Genomic DNA, 24,880 nt, shown 5'->3' with positions numbered 1-24,880 from the left:
TACTACATGTTTGTTTCCTTAAACTTATTAACTAGCAAACATTTTAATTCCCCTTAATTAATCTTTTTTTTTCTTTTACTTTTTTTCCTTCTTGGAATCATTACATTTTTTTAATTAATATAAATTTGACTTTTTTTAATTTCTTTTTTTATACAAATACTCGACTTATTGATCAATGATACGTCTTTAAACTTTGAACTTGTTTTCGAAGTTCATCAAATAAATCAAACTCTGTTTTTTCCGATACTTGACATTTTCGCAGTAAAAACAGTTGTTTTCGGTCCCAGACGTCGTCTCGGTCCTGGTCCTGGACTGAACTCTCTTCTCTCTTCCTCTCACTCAGACCAGGAGTGGGCGCCGAAGTCCTCAATACCGAGCTTTGTCCGGGTCACGACGCTTGTGTGTGTGTGTGTGTGTGTGTGTGTGTGTGTGTGTGTGTGTGTGTGTGTGTGTGTGTGTGTGTGTGTGTGTGTGTGGGTCGTGCGGCGAAGAAGAAAGCGCCATTTACCCGAGAGCCGACCCGTCCCCCCTCGTCCCCTATTGTCCTCAAGTGTCCAGCGTCAGGAATCTGAAGAGTAAAGTGTCTGCATTGTTGAAAACCCGTGACCTCGCCGCACCTCGTTTACATTAGCGTTGACACCCGTTCACCTCTGGCACCTGGGGGTCCTTCTGCTGACCCGGGTTATCTAAACCTCTTGACTTTGCACACTTCTGGTCCCGGGCCGGTGTCGTTCAAGTCCACGATGAGGTGTCTTGGACTAAGGGAGGGGTTGGGGGGGGTGGGGTGGGGGGGGTGGTGCAAATGGGCCGACCCGGAACCGCCCGGCACAACGGTGGGGGTCCGGTATAAACCCGAGGCCCGCCGGCTCTGCTGTTGTTGTCCCTGTTTAACGTTGTCAACCCGGCGTCCCCGCATCGGTTCTGCTGCACAGTCTCCGGGTCACTTTCTGGTTCTGGTTCAGTCGGAGAAGGACAAGTCATGCTGACGGTTCTGGCGCTCGTGTCCGTGGTCCTGCTGGGAATAGGTAACGACCGCCCGGGTTACATGTGTGGAGGAGAGAGCTGGAGGTTCTGATGCTGGTCCACTTAGTAACCAACACTTTGTTCACTCAAAGTAGAAATACATTTTTTTAACTTTTTTTTTTCTCCAGCATAACATTTTTGATATATTTTGTATTGTTTATCTAATGAGTTTGTTTAGTAAAACAAAAAAATACACTTGAAAATGTTTTTTTTTCTTGATGATTTAATTTTACTTAGATTTGTTCTTGACATTTATCTCTTTTTCTGACATTTTTTTTAATGTCACCTGACAGGAAGATCTTCAGCTTCTTTTTATTTAACAAAAACAACAAAAATCTTATTCCTGCTTTTTATTTGTGATATTTTCTGTTTTTTAAAACTTTTCTGGCAGTTCCTTGAACTTGTAATTAGAATAGAATAGAATAGAAAATGTTTATATATATTTTATTTTTATATTTTTATATATTTTTATGTTTATAATTAAATTTAATTGAAGTATTATTATAACTGTTTTTTTGTGTTTTAATTTAAAAAAGTGTAACAAAAATAGTTTTTTTCTTGCTGATTTACTTTTATTTCTTCTGGACATTTTCTCTCTTTTTCTGACAATTTGACAAAATGATTTTCAACTTAAAAAAAAACAAAACTCATTCCTGCTTTTATTCATCCCTCTCTAAATATTTGTGTTATTTGATTGTTAGTTTTTCACATGAGAATATTTTTGAAAATTTTCTCGAACGTAAAGTCAGACTTTTTTCTCCTCCTGAATATAATAATATAATTATTTAAACTGATTTATTTTACACGTGTTTTAGTTTAAAAAATGTAACCAAAAATAATCGAACAAAACTAAGAATTGTTTTGATGTAAAAACTACTAAAAACAATAAAAAAAAGAAGTTCTGTCCTGAAAGTCTTTGTTAAAGTTAATTTTTAAAGTATTTTTTTTATATATTCTTAACTAAGAAAACTTGTTTTCTGTAAAACTTCTGTAGTTTTGAATCACAAAATTCAAAAAACAATATTTTCCCTTATTTGTATTCATCTGAAATTGATTGTTTAATTAGTTTATTTCGATGTTTTCACCGTTCTTAACGTTAATATATAATATACAACATATATAATTGTGTTCTATGAATGCAGTCCAGGCGTTACTATCAAGTTCTAGTAGTAGTTATTGTAAGTAGTACTGTATCAACTCTTGTGTAACTGGTGCGCCTGCAGCTCCCGAGCCTTCCCAGGCCATCGTCATCTACACCGGCTGGGAACGTCACGCTCTGGTCGGATCCGACGTCCGGCTCTCCTGCTCCTTCTTCTCCTGGCGCTGGACCTCCGAGGAGGTGACCTTCTCCTGGACCTACAGACCCGACGGCTCGCGGGACAGCATCTCTGTGAGGACACACACATGCACACACACACACATGCACACACACACATAAAAACACACACACACACATAAAAAAACAACTAAGAATGTGCGCTACACTCGTGAGCTAACACTGTCAAGGCTAATGAAAACACATAAAAACAGACAAAAAAATGAAATAATCTAAATTATTCACGACCAACAAGATATAAAGTTAAACTTTACAAAGTGAGTCATGTTTTAATTTATCTTTTAAATTCTAAACTCACAAAAGTTAACCAAAAAAAAAGAAGTGCGGTGTTAGCGTAGATGCTAGCAGCTTTGAAGCTAATGGCGACAGAATAATAATAAGTTTTACTCTGTTGCTATTTTTTTTAAAGTACAAAATGTTCATTTTAAATGTAAAGTTTTGAGAATTATATTAAACTTACAATTACGTTGGAACGACAACAAGCTAAGAAAGCAAAGCTACGTTAGCACCTTAGCTACCCATGCTAACCTCTGGTAGATGCTAAAAAAAAGCAGATAAATAAAAGTATTTTTTATTCATTTAAAGTAGAATTAAGTCTAAAAACATCTGAACTGAAATAAAAGTTTATTGAAGTTTGAAAAAGATTCTGCTTCAAGGACGTCAGACTCATAAGATCCTCCTGAGTTTTCATTTCACTGTCTCTGCTTCTAATCTTCCTCCCTCTGGTCTCTCCGTCCGGACGCCTCCTCCCTCTGTTCTCTTCACTCCATCTCGTCCTCCTCCCTCTTCCTCCTCCTCTTCTCCACCTCTGTCATCTGTCTCCTCTTCGCTGTGGATTCATCTGTGCCTCTTCCTCCTCCTTCTCTTCTACTGCTTGTTCTTTTTCTTTCTCCTCTTCTTCTTCCTCCTCATCCTCTTCTACGGCTTGTTCTTTTTCTTTCTCCTCTTCTTCTTCCTCCTCATCCTCTTCTACGGCTTGTTCTTTTTCTTTCTCCTCTTTTTCTTCCTCCTCTTCTTCTTCCTCCTTGTCCTCTTTTTCTTCCTCCTCTTCTTCTTCCTCCTCATCCTCTTCTACGGCTTGTTCTTTTTCTTTCTCCTCTTTTTCTTCCTCCTCTTCCTCTTCCTCCTCGTCCTCTTTTTCTTTCTCCCCTTCTTCTTCCTCCTCATCCTCTTCTACTGCTTGTTCTTTTTCTTTCTCCTCTTTTTCTTCCTCCTCTTCTTCTTCCTCCTCATCCTCTTTTTCTTCCTCCTCTTCTTCTTCCTCCTCGTCCTCTTCTTCTTCCTCCTCCTTCTCTTCTACTGCTTGTTCTTTTTCTTCCTCCTCGCTTCTTACTCCTTCTATTCTTTCTCCTCATCCTCTTATTCTTCCTCCTCCTCTTCTTCCTCCTCTCCTCTTCCTCCTCCTTTTCTTCTTCCTCTTCTTCCTCCTCCTCCACTCCTTCCGCTTCTTCTTTCTCCTCTTTTTCTTCCTCCTCTTCTTCTTCCTCCTCATCCTCTTCTACTGCTTGTTCTTTTTCTTTCTCCTCTTTTTCTTCCTCCTCTTTTCTTCCTCCTTCTATTCTTTCTTCTCGTCCTCTTATTCTTCCTCCTCCTCTTCTTCCTCCTCTCCTCTTCCTCCTCCTTTTCTTCTTCTTCTCCTTCCTCCTCCTCCTTTTTCTTCCTCCTCACTGCTGTTCACTTTTTTCAATGTTTCTATTTAAAGTCCTGAATAAGCTTTAAACTTATTTTAACAAAAACGTATATATTTTAGACTTTTAACCTTTGAAGTTATTACTTTTCATTTGATTTGGAATCTTCTCCATTATTTTTTAAAGTTTAAATTATTATTATTATTATTATTATTTTAATAGTGTCTTTGAAATAACACATGGAATAACACTTTTTTCTTGATTTTATTTGATAAATCTATATTTTTCTTTGATTTAATAAAATATATACATTTATTTTTTACTGGATTTTAGTTGATATATATTAATATATTTTTGTCCTGATTTTAGTTTATATATTCATTATTTATTTTGAATGAATTTGATCAATCTACAGTATATTTTGCTTTAATTAAAAAAAAAAATACACAGATTTATTATTTACTGGTTTTAAGACAATATATACACATTTATTTTCTACTTGATTTAGTTGATATATTTTATTTATGTTAATTTATATATTTATATTTTCTCACTTGACTTCTTAACTTCAGTTAATATATTTATATATATATTTTTTAACTTGATTTTTGTTGATTATACTCTTGATTCGAGTTCATATATTTTGTTGATTTTAATTTATATATTTATACTTATTCATAAATACAGTCACAAACACAAATAAGATATATCTATATATCTATATCTATATCTATATCTATATCTATATCTATATCTATATCTATATATATCTATAGATATATATATATATCTATATATATCTATAGATATATATAGATATATATATGTATTTTGACCTTTTAGTTAATTGTTTTCGTTTCTCTCCGTCAGATCTTCCACTACACGAGCGGGACCCCCTACGTGGACAACAAAGGCCCCTTCAGGGACCGTCTGGAGTTCGTGGGGAACCCCGGTCGCCGCGACGGCTCTATACTGCTGAAGAACCTGGATTTTGGCGACAACGGCACCTTCACCTGCGACGCCAAGAACCCCCCAGACATAGTGGGCCGGCCCTCCAGCGTCCGCCTGCTGGTGTTTGAGAAGGGTGAGTGACATCACACCCCAGTGACATCACACCCCAGTGACATCACACCCCAGTGACATCACACCCCAGTGACATCACACCCCAGTGACATCACACTCCAGTGACATCACACCCCAGTGACATCACACCCCAGTGACATCACACCCCAGTGACATCACACCCCAGTGACATCACACCCCAGTGACATCACACTCCAGTGACATCACACTCCAGTGACATCACACCCCAGTGACATCACACTCCAGTGACATCACACCCCAGTGACATCACACCCCAGTGACATCACACTCCAGTGACATCACACCCCAGTGACATCACACTCCAGTGACATCACACCCCAGTGACATCACACCCCAGTGACATCACACCCAAGTGACATCACACTCCAGTGACATCACACTCCAGTGACATCACACTCCAGTGACATCACACTCCAGTGACATCACACCCCAGTGACATCACACCCCAGTGACATCACACCCCAGTGACATCACACCCCAGTGACATCACACTGAGAAAGTGACCTTGAAGTCTTCCAAACTAGAAACTGAAACAATTTTTTTTTTAAACTAATTTCTATTTTAAACTTTGGAACAAACTGTACTTTATTGTAAATTATTTAATGTTTTTTTTTAAACTTTTAGTTGTTTTTTTTAACAAGATTTCGGCAATTTTTTGTTCTTCGTTTCTGTCGATGGTTCTTTATTTACTTTTTTGGAAATTTATCAGATATTTTTATATTGTTTAGCCATTTACTTGATGTTTTAAAATCTGTGGTTTAGGATTTTTCCTATACTGTTTGTTGTAGAACTGTTGTTTTTGTCTTTATTTTAGTTAGTATTTATATTTTATTTTATTTTATTTTATTTTATTCTAGATGATATATTTTTTTAGATTTAGATTTATTTGCGTTATTTTAGTTGATACATTTATATTTTCCCTGTATTTAAGTTAAAATATTCAATTTTTTTCATTGATTTTAGTATATATATTTGTTTTTGTCTTTATTTTAATTGGGATATTTATATTTTATTTCATTTTCTTAGTTAAAGTATATATATTTTTTCTAGATTAACGTTGGTACATTTATTTAATTAAATATATTTCAAGGTTTTTTATTAAAATGGTTTATTTTTAATTAAATATATACATTTTTCTTAAATTAAGTAAATATATAAAAATATTTTCATTTATTTTATTTTTTCTTTTCGTATTTTTTTTTGTATATATATATATATATATATATATATATATATTATTTTTTTCACTGAGAAAGTGACCTTGAAGTTTTCCAAACTAGAAACTGAAACAATTTTTTTTTTAAACTAATTTCTACTTTAAACTTTGGAACAAACTGTACTTTATTGTAAATTATTTAATGTTTTTTTTTCAACTTTTAGTTGTTTTTTTTAACATGATTTCGGCAATTTTTTGTTCTTCGTTTCTGTCGATGGTTCTTTATTTACTTTTTTGGAAATGTATCAGATATTTTTATATTGTTTAGCCATTTACTTGATGTTTTAAAATCTGTGGTTTAGGATTTTTCCTAAACTGTTTGTTGTAGAACTGTTGTTTTTGTCTTTATTTTAATTAGTATATTTATATTTTATTTTATTTTATTTTATTCTAGATGATATATTTTTTTAGATTTAGATTTATTTGCGTTATTTTAGTTGATACATTTATATTTTCCCTGTATTTAAGTAAAAATATTCCATTTTTTTCATTGATTTTAGTATATATATTTGTTTTTGTCTTTATTTTAATTGGGATATTTATATTTTATTTATTTTTATTTCATTTTCTTAGTTAAAGTATATATATTTTTTCTAGATTAACGTTGATACATTTATTTAATTAAATATATTTCAAGGTTTTTTATTAAAATTGTTTATTTTTAATTAAATATATACATTTTTCTTAAATTAAGTAAATATATAAAAATATTTTCATTTATTTTATTTTTTCTTTTCGTATTTTTTTTGTATATATATATATATATATATATATATATATATATATATATATATATATATATTATTATTATTATTTTTCACTGAGAAAGTGACCTTGAAGTCTTCCAAACTAGAAACTGAAACAATTTTTTTTTAAACTAATTTCTACTTTAAACTTTGGAACAAACTGTACTTAAGTAAATTATTTAATGTTTTTTTTTTCAACTTTTAGTTGTTTTTTTTAACAAGATTTCGGATATTTTTGGTTCTTCGTTTCTGTCGATGGTTCTTTATTTACTTTTTTGGAAATCAGATATTTTTATATTGTTTAGCCATTTACTTGATGTTTTAAAATCTGTGGTTTAGGATTTGATTTTATGTGAAAATTAGTTTTATCTGAAGGTTTAGTTTTTCTACAAAGTGTTTGTTCAAGTCACACTTTTCAGTTCGAGCCTCATTTCTGTTATTTTGGGTGATTTTATAGAATTTTTAGTTTTTTATCTATCATTAATTTTTTCTACCATGCGATAACTTTTTTACTGTCAACTTCTTGTTTTGTTTTTTCTTCTATTTTTTTGTGAACCGTGCTTTCTTTATCTAAGTTGACATATTCATCTTTTTTTAATTCAAGGTCATATATTTCTACATATATCTTGGTTTTAGTTTATGTATTTTGTAACTTCATTTTAGTTCATGTACTTGAATTTTTTTCTAGATTTTAGTTTTCATACTTTTTCTCTCCCCGTATTATTTGGTATATATCTATATATATATTTACTCGATTTATATTAATATATTCATACATTTTTATTTATTGGATCAGATTTTTTTTCATGATTTTAGTTTTTCTGTAATTATTTAAATATAATTTTCTTCATTTTATTTTTTTCTTGATTATGATATATTCATTCATTTTTAAAAACTTTATTTAAAGTTAATTATCCCAGAATTTGAGTTGATTTTTTAAATTTAACCTTCTGGGGCAAGCTTTTAGTTTTTCAGCGCCCGTTGCTGCGCCCGTGATAAGATCCACGTGTGTTTCATGTGGAACTCTGGTTTCCTCCCGGAGTGCTCAGGCATCAGTGAGCTCAGGCTGCTGTGAGGGATGAGTTGACGTGGAATGACCTCTGATGTTGACATCGATTATTGAACTCAGATAAGCTCTCGCCGTGTCCGCGGTTGACCTCGTCCACTTCCTCCCGTCGTCTGACTCCCCCCTTCCTCTTCCTCCTCACCCCCTCCTCCCCCCCTGCAGTACCGATCCAGGCTGGCGTGATCACGGGCTCCATCATCGGGGTGGTCCTGGGCCTGCTGGTGCTCATCGTGGTCATCTACTACCTGATGAGGTTCCTGGTGGCTCGTCGCGTCTTCAGCCTCAGCGTCAGGTCAGTGCCTGGACCCTGGTGCCGCTGGGGTCTGTGCCAGGGCCTGGAGCAGAAGCCCGAGCCCCTCCCTGGCACCGACACCTGCCTGGCCGAGCCGGCGCCGCGACATTAATCTCCGGTTTAGATCCCATCTGAGGAAAAGTCATTAAAAAAGTTTCTTGCGACAGATCAATCGTTTCCGGGCGAGGCCTCCCCCGGTGGTGCACTGGCGCGCAGTTCTGCGCCGTGACCACCAGGGGGGGGGGGAGTAGGGATTTGATACGACATCCTGACTTTATGTCTTTTCTTTTTTGTTCCCTCCAGCAAACATGGCAAGAAAAAGAAAGAGGGATCACAGCAGAGACAGGCAAGTCTGCACCTCCTCGTCCTCTAACCACTCACCCTCCTCTTCCTCGTCCTCCTCACGCACATTACGACGCGACAGTTGGCGTCACCGTCGGGCTATAGCTACTTGTCAGTCCGGCGCTAAAACCGTTGGCGTGGCGAGGAATATTTATCCGCCGTGCTGCCGCGGCGATGGAAGCGACAATGGAACACATCAGAGATGACACCTCGTAACGACACGACTCCATCACCCTCCTCTCTCCCCCCTTTTCTCTCTCACCCCTCCCTCCCTCCCTCCCTCACCCCCCCAATGTGTCCACACACTTCCACTTCACGCCGCCTTGTCAATGAAAGTCAGACGCAAACAGCCGTTACATTATGACCACCTGCCTCGTGCCTTAACTGGCTAATCTTGTGAGCTAGTTAGCAGTTGTGTAGTCGTCCTCTGGTTTAGGTTGTGTTGATGTTGTGTCACCGATATGTTCCCCTCGAGCATCAATGTTCCCCCTTGAGGGGCTTTTTCCTTTTTGGCATTTGGAATATATTGAAAAGTAACTTAAGTGAGAATCAAATTGGTAAAATAGATAGAGACAGAAAAAACTGTTTGTTCTCTTTGAAACGAGTTCTGTTTTGACAATAAGATTGTATCTCCTCTCCCAAAGTAATATTAGAAGTAACTCTGGAGATATCAAGATGCTAGTTTAAGTTTATTTAATTTCTTTTCTTGGAATAATACTTTTTAGATTTTAGTGGATATATTTGTTTTTGTCTTGAATTTTGTTGGGATATTTATATTTTATTTATTTTATTTTATTTATTCTAGATGATTTTTTTTTTTACTAAATCTAGATTTATTTGCTTTATTTAAGTCGATATATTTATGTTTTTTTCTGTATTTAAGTAAATATATTCAAATATTATCAGTGATTATAGATATTTTTTTCTCTTGATTTTAGTTGATATATTTGTTTTTTTCGTTATTTTAGTTGGTATATTTATATTTTATTTATTTCTACTTAATTTTCTTAGTTAAATTACGTATGTTTTTCTAGATTTATGTGGAAACATTATATATTTATTTCTTTATTTAAGTTAATATATTTTAAGGTTTTGTTTATTACATTTTTGTTTATTTTAAATGAAATATCTATATTTTTCTTTATTTAAGTAAATATATAAAATATATTTTTATTTATTTTATATATTTTCAATCTTGTAGTAGATATATTTAGATTTTCTTCATGTTAGTTGATTTGTTTTTGTCTTAATTTTAGTAAGTATATTTATATTTACATTTTATTTTTTTATTTTATTCTAATCTAGATGGTATTTTTTGAGATTTCAATTTATTTGCTTTATTTTATTTGATAGATTTTTATTTTTATTTCTTTAAGTAAATATATTAATATATATATATATATATATTTTCTCTTGATTATAGTTGATATATTTGTTTTCGTCTTTATTTAGGTTGAAATATCCATATTTTTCTTCAATTTAGTTAATATTTTCTTGATTTTAGTTGATATATTTATTGTACTTCATCTATATTTAACTTCTTAGTTAACTCTTAGTCTTTCAGTTGATATATTTATATTTATATTAAATGGACTTTTGTATATATTTTTCTTCTGACTCATTTTAGTTTATATATTTGTCTTTATTTTAGTTTATACAGTTAACATTTACCTGGAAACAAGTGCAAGTAAGTTAAGCCCAAACTCTATACAATTTATTCCCACCTAAGGGTCGGTCCAGGAATATAATACCAATGTAATACCGATCCGTGGTTCCTGACCCGGCCTTTGTGAAGGATTCGTGGGCGATTCTTAAGTTTCCTTCCAGGCGCGTCAACGGTCACGACTCTCAGCAACAGTACAATAGTCCTGGTCGCTCTGATTCGAGCCACTTCTCTTGCAGTCGACACAGCTGTCGCAGTCAGCAGCAGCGGCAGCGGCAGCAGCGATTATGTTGGAAAGCTTGTCTCACCTTCACCCTCTCGAGGGGCTGCCCTCTCCTCTGGGTACCCCGAGGGAGGCCACGCTGTGTGAGTGGCGGTAAACAGCCGCGGGGGCCCGGAATCAAATAAGCCTCTGGAGGTCAGGCCGGTGGGATTCTCTGCTCAAGCGATTTGGCTCACGGTGGGCGAAACGATGGCTGAGTTCCCTCCACCAGAGTCCGCCCCACACCCCTCCCCAGAACCCCCCCTCGCCAGCTTTTTTTACACCGGATTAATCAAAGACGTGTTGTCATCTGGGGAGAAAAGATTGTGTGATTACTGTTTTGTTCCCTCGTTCCTCGCAGCGAGAGCGAAAACTGCGGGTCGATTACAGAGCTCGCAGATGTTTTGGATGCACCGTGTCGTACTGATGTTGGTTGTTGAATTCCCAGAATTCTACCCTTGATTTACAAAAACATAAATTTGGGACCCCCCCCCCCCCACACCACCTTCTATGCTGGATGTCTTCCCAGCCTTGATTGTTTGTGAGAACGTCGATCTCTTGAACGTCAGGTGTTATCTCCCAGAAGCTCCCTAGGGTCCAGTTCAGGCCAGTCTACCACCATCCTTCTTGAGTCTATCATGTCCTTGTCGGGACCCCCTTAGCCAATATAGGGGGGCACGACTATAGGCATTAAAAGCCACCAGCAAGTGTCCCGATAAAGACCATCAAAATCCTTTGGTACTCAGTCAGAATAGGTGCCAGTGTAGGTGCCATGTAAGGATGGAGAATCCATTTAGGGTGGCATTGGCAACTCATTACAAATCCCACCTGCTGAGGAGACCCCTGTGTTCTTTTGGAATAGACCTCTTGAGAAAGTAGACTCTACCTACCCCCGAGGGGTGTGCAAGATGTACAGAGCGTCGATGAATATCGGCTCCGGAACGATCCTTTAACGCCGACCACACCGGGAGAGAAACATGGCCAGTTTACCACCTTCCTTCTTGAGTCTATCATGTCCTTGTCGGGACCCCCTTAGCCAATATAGGGGGGCACTTCTATAGGCATTCAAAGCCACGAGCAAGGGTCCCAAGAAAGACCATCAAAATCCATTGGTACTCAGTCAGAATAGGTGCCAGTGTAGGCGCTGCCCATGTTAGGATGGAGAATCCATTTAGGGTGGCAATGGTAACCCAAAGCCCACCTGCTGAGGTAGTCCATCTTGGAGGAGGCCCCTGGAAGACCCCGGTGTTCTTTTGGAATAGACCTCTTGAGAAAGTAGACTCTACCTACCCTCGAGGTGTGGAATCGTACGGAGCATCGATGAATATCGGCTTCGGAACGATCCGTTAACGCCGACAACACCGGGAGAGAAACACGGCCAGTTTAACACCATCCTTCTTGAGTCTATCATGTCTTTGTCGGGACCCCCTTTGCCAATATCGGGAGAACTACTATAGGCATTAAAAGCCACGAGCGAGGGTCCCGATAAAGACCATCAAAATCCAATGGTACTCAGTCAGAATAGGTGCCAGTTTAGGCGCTGCCCATGTTAGGATGGAGAATCCATTTTGGGTGGCATTGGCAACTCTTTACAAAGCCCACCTGCTGAGATTGTCCAACTTAGAGGAGGCCCCTGGAAGACCCCAGTATTATTTTGGAATAGGCCTCTTGAGAAAGTAGACTTGGGTCCTACCTACCCTTCGAGGTGTGGAATCGTACGGAGCGCCGATGAATATTGGCTCAGGAACGATCCGTTAACGCCGACATCACCGGGAGAAACGTGACCAGTGATTAAATGAGAAGATTAAACATCCTAAGAACCGATCGCCAACCGATCGGATCAATGGAGGGTCGAGTCGCCCTGAAGATGTCGTTCTCAGCTGCTTCGCTAAATCGCAGAAAACGTTCCCGCCAGAATAAGATCCCTCGTCGAAGGATCGCGGATGATACCGACTGCCACCCCAGTCGTACAGACCTATAGGGGGCGCCGGCGAGAACCCTCTCCTCCCACCTCAAACAAAACCGAACGGCTTCTCCCCGGAGCCCCCCCGGCTTCCTTTCCACCGCCGTCGTCTTTTCTCCTCGCTGTCACTTGATTGTCAGGTTCCTCTTGAGCTGCTCTGAAGTGCCGGCGGCGGGTGACAGTGTGAATATATGAATAAATAAGTTGCCGCCAAAAGGACACTGAGAGATTTGACAACATTGTCACAGCGACTCTCATGCAAGAAAGAAAATACAGTCGGAGAAAAACAAAGACGCCTCTTTTATTTTTTTATTTATTTGCTGAATGTCAAGAGAGCGAGCCGGAACGACGATGAATATCACAATAATACTCTTTTTATCCGCACGTTTTTGGCGATGCTTTTTTAAACACTATAATTTGCGACATGATCGTGGCGTCGTCGGCGTACGAGCTAATGTTGGTCGCGTCTACATCACGTCAATTACTAGTCGAAGATTTTCCAGCTCTGGTTGCATCTCTGTGGCTTCAACCGTGATGCGTCGGGTCCTTTGGTTTTGACTGAAGATGTCGGGGGTGCTGTCATGGAAGTTGCATTGATGTTTTCAGTGTTTTTCGGGTGAAACTTTTTCCTCATCCTTACGTCCTCAAGCGATGGTTCACCCAAGATTCAAACTCATTTTTTACTTACCCTCGTGTCCACGAAGGGTTGGGATTAATCTGTTATCTTTTTAGAGTCAAAGACGAAAATGTTTGTTCATTTTAATGTAGCAACTGGAGCTCAGTTGATTTCTTCTTCATCCAAAAAGACACTTAAAAACATTCAAATACCTCCGTACTGCTTGTCTGTAACGTCCATCTTGAATTGAAGCCTCCACATGAAACATTTTTACCAAAGAAAGTCTATATTTTAAGCCTGTTTTTAGCAAAAGATCCCAGGCTAAGCGTACAGTAGAGACTGGAATCCAGTAGAGTCCGGAACTCTACTCGTAGAGATTTGGAATTCCAAGCTCGACTAGTAGTAGGAATATTGTTGTTCCCTTTTCTTTAACACCTAATCATGAAAATAAATTTGAGTCCTGGGACAATCCCCAATGGTCCAAATCAATAAGGTCTATGACCCAGATCAGACGGCCGTCACCATGGTTACGATGTGTATTGACAGAGGGGTTCATCAGATATATCTAAAAAATGGAGTAATTGACCTCAAATAGTAATGGTGAATGTAGGCTTACCTAGTCTATTTTCTAAAACATTTTGATGCAATCCGAATTTCTCCTTTTAGAATTCGAGATTATCCTGGTAGAATCTCTACTAGTAAAGATTGGAATCCCAATATTCAGAACCCGATTCCAATCTCCACTAGTAGAGTTCCAGACTCTACTGGATTCCAGTCTCCGAACAATTCCTAACGTCGAGACTTACAAAGATACAAGAGGATATGAGAAGAAGGGTGGACCAGTATGGAGGTATTTTGATGTTTGTAAGTGTGTCTTTTTGGACGAAGACTCCATTTGTGACCTGGCGTTGACACCGGGAACCACAAGGAAAAGTGGCCAAATTAAAAGACAAGTGTTTGGTTCATGGTTCAGACTGATGAGGAGACTCACTGCCCTTCTTCTGGGACAAGGTGTCTCGTGCTGTGTCTCAAAAATCGCACACTTATCCAAGGAAGACTGTGCACTTACTTACGCTGTGTTAAATTTGGACAGGGTAGTACTGTCTCAAATCAAACTCTGCTGCGACACACTTACAGGAAACGCCTAGACAGCTTCTTCTTCTCACTACTTTTTAACCGTTTGCACACTATTGCCAACACTTGACAGGGCTTTTCACCGATCGAAACAACTTATTAAGTTGTGTTTCATTGTGTTTCTACTCACCCTCATGTCGACTAAGGGTTGGGATTAATTTCAGAGTAATCTGTTATCTTTTTAGAGTATTAGACGGAAATGTTTGTTCATTTTAATGTAGCGACTGGAGCTCAGTTGACTTCGTCTTCATCCAAAAAAACACTTATGATCTTTCAAATACCTCCGTACTGCTCGTCTGTAACGTCCAATTTTTTACCAAAGAAAGTATATATTTTAAGGCTGTTTTTAGCAGAAGATCCGAGGTGGTATTACTGTTGTTTTGTGTTAAAAATTAGTGTTTTCTCGAGACATTTTCGCCGGTCTTTTCTAAGAAGACGCGACGTCAGTAACGTAGCTTCCGTTAGCGTCATCCACGTGTCCGTCGATCCACACTCAATCTTCTGGCCAATTGAGTCCTTAAGGCGCTCTACATTTTTTGACATCGGTGACCCCCCTTTCTTTTCGTTGTCCCTGTATGTTCCCTTTCAGTCGGGCGTTCACGATTCTCTGGTCTCTTGCATCGATTGCTCAGGTCTGGCGGCCATGACGACGTTAGGAAGCAACATGTTTTTGATGGTGTTGTGATCACAAATACTGTCAGTTGGCGAGTCAGTACTGGTCCAGTTGTAGCTTCAAGGCCTCCGGTCTTAGGTCTGGACTCACTCCACGACCACAGGAAGACTTGAGGCTTCATCTTCGTTGAGTTGCAGGAGCAGTTGTGGCAGAACTTCACCATCAAGCTCTCGGATCGATATCTAACGTGAAATCGTGTGTCACTGATCCCTCGGAACCATTTGAGCGTCTGCTCACACACTCGCCTCCTCCTCACACACACACTCTCTGCTCACACACTCGTCCTCCTCCTCACACACACGCTCTCTGCTCACACACTCGCCCGCGGGGGACTCGGCACTTTGTTCATAAGTGGTTGTTTGATCAAATCGGCCTTATTAAGCCCTTTTGCTGACACGGCACAATTTAGTTTCCTCCTCGCCATCTTCTTTAGTTCGTAGGGGAGAACACACACACACACACACACACACACACACACACACACACATGCACACACACACCCCCACACACACACACACACACACACCACCCACTCTCTTTCATTTCTCTCCATCAAAACAAAAACTGGGAAAAGTGCTTCTCGCCGTTCTCTGAGGGAGAAGAGACACAAAAACACACACATATACACACACACACACACACACACACACACACACACACACACACACACACACACACACACACACACACACACACACACACACACACACACACACACTAACACAGGATCAGAGGATTGAACACACATACCCTTCAGTGGAATGATAATTGAGTTCATTTTGTATCGATCGATCACACACACACACACACACACACACACACTTGGACACACACTTGGAGACACACCTCCATCCCTCCCTCTCTCCCTCGCTCGCCCTTAAACTTCCATCTGCTCCTGTGTTGCCTCCTCTTCGTCTCCTCTGACCTCCTCACTCACGTCTCTCCGTCTGTAATCCCTTATCTCCTCGTCTCCTCGTCTCTCACTGGTTACTGGACAGAAAATCACTTCCTCTCTCTCTCTCTCTCTCTCTCTCTCTCTCCATCTCTCTCTTCATCTCTCTCTCTCTCTCTTTCTGGAATTCCATCATTTGAAATAGTAGCCAGCAGGGGGCACATGGCCACGACCACCACCTGTCCGTACTCTGAAGCCAACAAGCTTCACGTGTGGATTACAACACGTGACGATCCCGCTGAGGCTTCTGGGCTTTTTTTTTTTTTTACAGAGATTTATTATGCATTAGTGTCTCGTCGTCTGTGTCTCCGCCATCATTAGAGTATCGAGGGATTATTAAGAACAGAAACACAGATCAGGTCTTGAAAATACAAACCTGGATTATTAACCTTTTAGGTCGCACATCAAATAGTAAGTAATTCAAGGTTTTAAAATACAGATGTTTGCTTTTAATGATGAATAAATGTAAATAAATTAGATTGATGACAAGGATACACACATTAGGAAATGGATAAAACTTCCAGAGATTAAAGGAGTTTCATATTCCTTAAATACGTAGTTGGATTAGGAGAGAATGTCATTTTGGAGCCTCAATTCCAAATGTAAAATAACTGCAAAGTTTAAAACTTGAGAATGCGAAAAAAACAGATTATACGCAGGTAATCCCCTAAATTACACTGATTAGATGTTAAATTCTACAATGGACATAGATTAAGAAATTAGGAAAGATCTTGTCTCTCTTGAGCAAACGAAACCAACAACATAATTCAAGGTTTTTAGGCATAAACAGGGATTATTAGATTAGAAAACAGATGTTTGCTTTTTCTGAAGAATAAATGTCAAGTTCCAGCAACTGGATTAGATTGATGACAAATATACACAGATTAGGGATTTCTAGGATAAAACGCCCAGAGATTAAAGTAGTTTCAAATTCTTTAAATGTGTAGTTGGATTAAAAAAAAGTTATTTTGTAGCCTGAATTCAAAACGTAAACTAACTGCCAAATTTAAAAATGTTTGATTGCGAGACACAGATTATCCCCCAAATTACACAGATTAGATGTTAAATTCTACATTGGACATGGATTAAGCAATTGTTACAAAACCAATTCACAGATTAGGAAATATCTTGTAAATACACATTAGAGAAAATGAAACCAACAACATAATTCAAGGTTTTGGGCATTAACATGGATTATTAGATTAGAAAACAGATGTTTGCTTTTACGGAAGTATAAATGTGAAGTTCCAGCAAATGGATTAGATTGATGACAAATATACACAGATTAGGAATCTCTAGGATAAAACACCCAGAGATTAAAGTAGTTTCAAATTCCCTAAATGTGTAGTTGGATTTGAAAAAGTTATTTTGGAGCCTGAAATCAAAATTTCAAGTTTCAAAATGCTAAACACAGATTATAGACAGATAATCCCAAAATATTTTCTGTTAAATTCTAAAATTGACATGGATTAAGAAGTTTAATGTTAACAAAACAAACACAGAGTAGGAAAGTTCTTGGAAATACACAGATTAATAAATTAGAGAAAATGAAACAAAGAGGTGAGAATGTACCGACACACCTGGATTATTAATTTTCTTAATCTCACATAAATTTGTTTAAATATGTATTTCTATTATGAACTATTTCAAGGTTTAAAGCATAAACTGGGATTAAACATTTAAAAAACAACAAATTATTTTCGGATTAAACATGAAGAGTTTTTGAAGAGAGTTTTGAATATAAAACTACACAGATTAGGAATTTTCAGAAAACAAAAACACAGATTAGAGAGAGTTTCAAATCCCTCAAATATTTAGTCGAAAATATTTGTAGCATGAATCTGATTTATTCCATTACAGATTAAGAACGTCAAATTAATTTTAAATTTAAAGTTACAGAATGCTAACGCAGATTATACACAGATCATCCCAAAAATTACAGAGATTAAATGTTAAATCTAGTGGTTAGACATGGATTAAGAAATTTAAAGTAACAAAACATTTGTCGTTTCTTAATCTGTGTTACAGAACACACCTAAATTGAATGTAGATTATTCTAATCTTTCCTAAGTAAGATCTGGAGGTAAAAGAATCCAACATCTCCGGCGTCTCTGCCAGGTCTGGGCAGCAGATTTTTCTCCTCAATCTCTGCCTCATCACGCTGAGTGACGGTTCTTCGCCCGCCAAATTAAAGATGATGCATTTCCTCATCAGGTGTGGGATTATCCAGGGACCGCGAGGCTTCTCTGGCGAGTCGTTGACTCGCCAGTTCAGCCTCGGGCAGAGAAAAAATCAGAGTAAATCACGCTCGGTTCGGCCGTCTGGAGCCAAATCATTATGACCACCCCGCAAGCTGTGTGGCTGCCAGAACTGTTTTCTGCTGCGCCGCAGTGGTCAGTAGCTGTAGACGGTTTATTGATCATTTTTTTTTACAATATGAAACAAACTTTACTTTATTTGCTTTAGAGAAACATTGTCATGTGACTTCCTGTTTGTTTATGGTTGTGTCTTCTTCCTTTATTTTATTTCAATATTTTCATTTCGCTTCATCACTTATTTAAATTCAATCAAGTTACTATTATATTATAAATCAAAATTAAAATCAATTCCCCTTTAAATTCAACGGATTACATTTTTTATTTTCTTCTTATTTTTACGTTTAAATATTTTAATTTCATACATTTTTACCTACAATTTTTATTTTAAACCTCAATGTATTATTTTGATTTAAAAAAAAAACAAAACTTTATTAGTTTATTCCAACATTAGCAGAAATAAATTCAACCTTTAAACACAAAAAGAAGTGAAGATGAAAAAACTTCAATAGGGTGTGTTTGATTGTGTGTGTGGGGTTGTTCCGGGCGGGTGGGGACCTACCAGCGTCTCCCATCCTAACGCACCTGTTACCTGTTTTGTCGCCTCCCTACAGCTCTGGACTCCGCCCCCCCTCACGTGCTACCCCCTCCCCTAAAAGAGTCCGTGGTTCTCTACCTCCCTCGCCCACTCTCTCTCTCCCGTCTTTCTCTTTCCTAAATGTGGTTTTCTCGACAGTTTCACGCCATTCCGCCCGTCTCTCTCTCTCTCTCTAACGCCCCCCTCCTGTCTCGCTCCTTTCCTCCTGAAGTGACCCCTGTTCTCCCCCCGACCCCGTCTCCCCTGCCTCCCCCACAGGGCCCTGCACCTTCAGCCGACTCCGCCAAGGTGAAGGCGGCCGCCTCGGAAAAGAAGAAGCAGGAGTCTCGCAAGGATAAGAAATAGGATTCGGGGCGGGGCTGGGGTCGGCTTGCCGACCGGCTGTTCCAGCCCGTCCGACCGGGGGCGTCCAAGTCCAAGTCCAAGACAGTTGTTAGGAAGACGGAGGTGTCGGCGGGAGAAGCGGAGGAAGGGGCCGGCCGGGTGTTGATGACCATCGAGCTGGAGCTGACCCGCAAGAACGGGGAGGAAGCGTCCGGCGGCGTGGGAGGCAAGGGCGGCTCCAGACCACTGAGCTTCCTTACCGACCTCGCCGACCAGCTCACCTTCAGATAACTCCACGGCCGAGTGAAGGGGGGGAGGGGGGGGGGACCGAGAGGGGGCGACACTGAGCTTGTGAGAGAATCCCCAAAAAACTGTACCTTCCAAGATTTCACAATCAACTAAAAACACAGAGTTAATCGTAAAATACATGTGAAATCCTGGAAGGGCGACTCCATCGTCCTGGTGCTTCGCTAAGACCCCGTAAAACCTTCAGTCAGCACTTTTTGTCGGGAAGCTCCGCCATCGTCTCACTCTGCCTTTTTCTCCAGAGTGAAGTTTGTCGCAAATCACCGGCGAGAGAACTAGGTCGACGGCCTCGTGTCGAGTTTCTCCTCCCCTCTTCCCTTTCCTCTTCCCTTCCTCTTCCTCCTCTTCTGTGACTTTTTCTTGTGACTTAGAAACTGTTTTTGCTAACGGCGCTATCCTCTCTCTCTCTCTCTCTCTCTCCTGTCTACTTCCCGTCCCTTCTTCTTTCTCTCCTGTAGATAAAGGTCTGACTCCTCCATGACTGCCTCCACTTCTCTAGTCTGCTCCCTCCTTTTTCTGCCCACAGCCTGATGCCATTATTCCCAGTTGTCTTCTCTCTCTGTCGACTCTAGGGCGGGTAGAAAGTTTTTTTTTTCTAAAGATTCTATTCACTCGAACGCTACGATAAAATTTGGTTTCTCCTGATTCCCGTCAGGAAAATATCGTGAAATATTTGGGGGGGAAGCTAACTTTTAGTCCGAGCTAATACCGCCTTCAATCCTCCTTCTGAAGTCGGCACAACGTTGTCCCAACCTATAAATCTTCGCTTTGGTAACCTCGGTTTCACAAAACAAAGTCTCAAATAGAAGTAACAAACTTTCACGTTGAACCTAAGATTGCCTTTGGGATGTTCGTAAAGCGAGTTTTTAACTTTCGTAACGTCGGCGTCTACCGTTTTTTTATGAACGTGCTTCTGTTTGAAACAAGTAGAACGGATAGTTACGACCAATTCGGTGAATCAAAAACAACTTGATACTTACACCCGAGACAAGATACTAAGCACTTCCGTAACCTTAAGTCGGTCACGATAATTTCCTTAAGTCAACCGGCGAAGTCGTATTCATTCGTTCCCGAAGCCACCGGCGTTTCCACCCGCTATCACTTTTCATCTTGATAACGACGTAAATCATGAGTTTTCCTTAATTCTTTAATGCGCTGTGACTTTTTTTAAAGTGCTCCAAACTGCCTTTTAGTGCGACATAAAGAGGAGATCCCATAAAAACAACCTCGTAATAGCCATATAATTATGACTATTTCATTACATCGGGGGACGACGAAAACACATCCTCGACCCGAGCGCCGGCGCCGCTCCTGCGCTGACGTTCAGCTCCTAACGACACCATAACTTCCTAAAGAGCAGTCTGGAAGTCGTCCCCCCCTCCGGGGGTTTAGAGCCTCTCCAATCGTCTCCCTTTAATGTTTACGGCTTATTCTGCCTGACGGAGCAAAGGCTTCAGATAAAAGAAAGAGCGCCGGAGAAATATCACCGCTGTTCCAGGGGCCGGTGTCGATGGTGGTTGGAGCCCCCGAAGCGCCAACTGATTCAATCCTTTCGCGTCTAATGGAGGTTTTGCCGCCGCGGCCTCGGCCTGCCTTGAGGTGGATATTTCCGGACGAGTGCGAGCTCGCGGCTCACTGTAACAGCTGCACATTTTTCACCGGAGGAAGGGAGAGTGTTATGGGGGTAGGCGGGGTAGGGGGGGTCACAGGCTGGCGACTGATGACCCGGAATGACGTCACAGGCCTGCAGGGGTCCGGCAGATTCACCCAGGAAAAAGGCTACGGAGTGAGGTCGGGTTAATCCTCCTCTTCAACACACTGCTATTTTACCAGCAACCGTAATATCTTTATCTTCCTAGCGCCCCGGTTTCTATTTAGTCCTTCTCGTCGCCCCTTTTGTTCCTTACGTCCGTTTATCTCCTCGGCAGCTGCATCGTTCCCCAAACACAATCCACTCCGGTCGCTAAGCCTCTTCTTATCAGACTCCCGGCAGCTCCCTTTTCTACCTCCTCTTCGTCGATTTTCCCTCTGACCCCCCGAACCTCCCTCTTATGAACAAATGACCCCCTCTGGGCTTCGTACACGCCGTCTTTCCTTAAACGTCTCTTTTTTCCGGAAGGAAAACCTGCGAATTGAGAAATTAGCAATCCAGCTATCGGCACCTTCCTTCCGTCCGGCTCTGCCCGTAATCAACTTCTGCGCGATTTCCTCGGACACGATCCGATCAATAACCCTTTTGCTTATCGGACTCCACACGCCGACGGCTCGATGCGCCTCCTTCTCTTCTACCTCCTCGCAACCTCGCCATCTCTTTGACACAAGGTCCCGCCCCCTTACGCCCTCCCGACGATGCCCTTCAAAGTTACAGCCTTTTCTTTCGGAATATCCTAATCCTAGTAAAGATGTATTATTTACATCTTTGTACTGCTAGTTAGCTTCAGCTACACTCACCCTAAACACACTTTCGACCTCAGACCTGCCTCCCTTTTTTAGAAACGCCAATCTCGGAACTTAGACTTACCGATATTCCGGTCACTGTTTTACAATGTGTTGCGGGTGAAAAAGATCGAAAACCCAAGACCGAAAGTTGTCGGTCGTTTAGCCAACGTCTTCCAAATATCACATTTCAAGTTTGCATGCTAACAATACATTTTGTCTGGATATTACCCGACTTTAATGCTTGTAATCCTTTTTAGTAGTGCCCTCTGGTTACTTATGATAACTTTTGCTTGCCTTACTTATGGCATGCTAGTGGCGTACAATAACGTTTCAATGTCAAAGGTGCTCGCTAACTATGTAACGCCGTCAAAAGTAGACTTTTTTTTGTTGTTAATTGAGTTCTCGAAACACGTTTTTGGTGCGACTGAGGAATATCGTGAGACGGTTCCAAGAATCCGGAATGATTACCGGCAGATTAAGGAGCCGGTGGAAGAGAAGGTGTGTGTGGCGTGAGAAAAAAAAGCCTCTCAAGAATCCGAATCTTTTTTTTGGTGTGTAAAGTCGGGGAGAAAGGAAAAAATCCATATGTATCAGCTCGGTCTTCTCTCCCCGGAGCTTTTCCCTCCCTGGCGGTTGCTCCTTCCTCGACCCTCAGCCCAAGACGGATCCGGGTCCAAAGAAACCCGCTTGATATGCAGAGTCGACGGTCGACTTGAATGTTCCTTTAAATTCATAACCGGAGTGGAGGCGCTTAAATAAAACCGGACTTCCTCCCCTCGCTGTTTGAAGGCGTCTGTGAAGCCGACCCGAGACGAAGACTAAAAAAAACAACAACTGTATTCTCGCACATTAACCTCCTTTATGTTAAACAAGGGAGCTTATTTTGTACTTGATTTAATGCTTGTGATCCCTGCAGCGCCGACTACATTTGTGGATTGTAATATAATCTGTTGTAAAGAGAAATAAAATTGATTCAAGCTCCAGGGCTGTCGTCAGGTAAATACTTTGGTGGTCGTTTTCCTTCCGAAAAAAAAGAAAACATAAGTCTTTTTGTTTTTAATGTCGCTTTTTACTGCTGCGCTGATCTTTACTCGCATAAACATGAGGCATTATGGGAAATGTTTCACCATGAATTTAACGATAGTTTTCTGTGCTGGCAGTATGACTTTTGATCTTTGATACTAAAAAAAAAATCGAATTTAATACTAAAATAAAGTGGTTTAAAGTGAAAATGATGGGTGTTCCTAGTTTGAAAGACATATTGTACACGTTTAAAGATGAAAAAAGAAGAAGATGAAACTAGCAGTTGCCAAAAAGTGTCAAAGATAAAATAAGATACGAGGAATATGCAGAGCTTAGAGCACTGCCCACTCATCTGTTCATTCATTCATGCTTTCATTCAGTCATAATTACGCAATAAGGGATACTTTCTTTCTAAAGATGTCTTCACACTAAAGTTTTATGTTTGCGTTGAAAGTTATGGATTCAAAATTCCATTATTTGCATTGAAAGTTACCGACATAAAACTCAATGTTTGCATTAAAAGCTACTGATTTAAAATTCAATGTTTGCACTGAAAGTTACTGATTTGAAATCCAATGTTTACGTTGAAGGTTATTGGTTTAAAATTCAAGGTTTATGTTGAAAGTAACTTATTTAAAATCTAATGTTTGCGTTGAAAGTTATTGATTTAAAATTCAATGTTTACGTTGAAATTTATTGATTTAAAATTCAATGTTTACATTGAAAGTTACCGATTTACAATCCAATGTTTACGTTGAAAGTTTCTGATTTAAAATCCAATGTTTATGTTGAAAGTTTCTGATTTTAAATTCAATGTTTATGTTGAAAGTTACTGATTTAAAATCCAATGTTTGCGTTGAAAGTTATTGATTTAAAATTCAATGTTTACGTCGAAAGTTACTGATTTAAAATCTAATGTTTGCGTTGAAAGTTATTGATTTAAAATTCAATGTTTACGTTGAAAGTTATTGATTTAAAATTCAATGTTTACGCCGAAAGTTACTGATTTAAAATCTAATGTTTACGTTGAAAGTTTCTGATTTAAAATTCAATGTTTACGTTGAAAGATTCTGATTTCGAATTCAATGTTTACGCCGAAAGTTACTGATTTAAAATCTAATGTTTATGTTGAAAGTTACTGATTTAAAATCTAATGTTTACGTTGAAAGTTATTGATTTAAAATTCAATGTTTACGCCGAAAGTTACTGATTTAAAATCTAATGTTTACGTTGAAAGTTTCTGATTTAAAGTTCAATGTTTACGTTGAAAGTTATTGATTTAAATTCAATGTTTACGCCGAAAGTTACTGATTTAAAATCTAATGTTTACGTCGAAAGTTACTGATTTAAAATTCAATGTTTACGTTGAAAGTTACTGAATTAAAATTCAATGTTTACGTTGAAAGTCATTGATTTAAAATTCAATGTTTATGTTGAAAGTTACTGATTTAAAATTCAATGTTTACGTTGAAAGTTATTGATTTAAAATTCAATGTTTACGTTGAAAGTTACTGATTTAAAATTCAATGTTTACGTTGAAAGTCATTGATTTAAAATTCAATGTTTATGTTGAAAGTTACTGATTTAAAATCCAATGTTTACGTTGAAAGTTTCTGATCTAAAATCCAATGTTTACGTTGAAAATTACTGATTTAAAATCCAATGTTTACGTTGAAAGTTACTGATTTTAAATTCAATGTTTACGTTTAAAGTTTCTAATTTAAAATTCAATGTTTGCGTTGAAAGTTTCTGATTTGAAATTCAATGTTTACGTATAAAGTTACTAATTTAAAATTCAATGTTTGAAAGTTTCACTTGAATGTCTTTACTGTATTAAAAAGTTCCAAGTGGGTTTTTTT

At 38.9% G+C, this 24,880-nt stretch overlaps 1 protein-coding gene across 3 annotated transcripts; it reads left to right on the top strand.

Moving 5' to 3' along the window:
* Nucleotides 1-866: 866 nt before the first annotated feature.
* On the top strand, nucleotides 867-22,981 carry mpz (myelin protein zero). 3 transcript variants are annotated; one of them, XM_087810289.1, is made up of 6 exons: nucleotides 867-1,025; nucleotides 2,247-2,413; nucleotides 4,858-5,071; nucleotides 8,282-8,411; nucleotides 8,715-8,757; nucleotides 19,188-22,981. In XM_087810289.1, the coding sequence occupies exons 1-6, from the start codon at nucleotides 980-982 to the stop codon at nucleotides 19,272-19,274; spliced, it is 687 nt and encodes a 228-aa protein (XP_087666415.1). In that variant the 5' UTR covers nucleotides 867-979; the 3' UTR covers nucleotides 19,275-22,981. The 3 variants fall into 3 exon arrangements, with proteins under 3 accessions (XP_087666415.1, XP_087666416.1, XP_087666418.1); XM_087810290.1 differs by lacking the exon at nucleotides 19,188-22,981 and adding an exon at nucleotides 18,946-19,151; XM_087810292.1 differs by having other exon boundaries at nucleotides 868-1,025; nucleotides 20,018-22,981.
* Nucleotides 22,982-24,880: the final 1,899 nt, after the last annotated feature.

Source organism: Callionymus lyra, chromosome 16, assembly GCF_982586985.1.
Source record: "Callionymus lyra chromosome 16, fCalLyr1.hap1.1, whole genome shotgun sequence".
In the NCBI taxonomy this organism is placed as follows: domain Eukaryota; kingdom Metazoa; phylum Chordata; class Actinopteri; order Syngnathiformes; family Callionymidae; genus Callionymus; species Callionymus lyra.
Note: the sequence above shows the minus strand (reverse complement) of the source record. Positions and strands in the feature narration are given on the sequence as shown.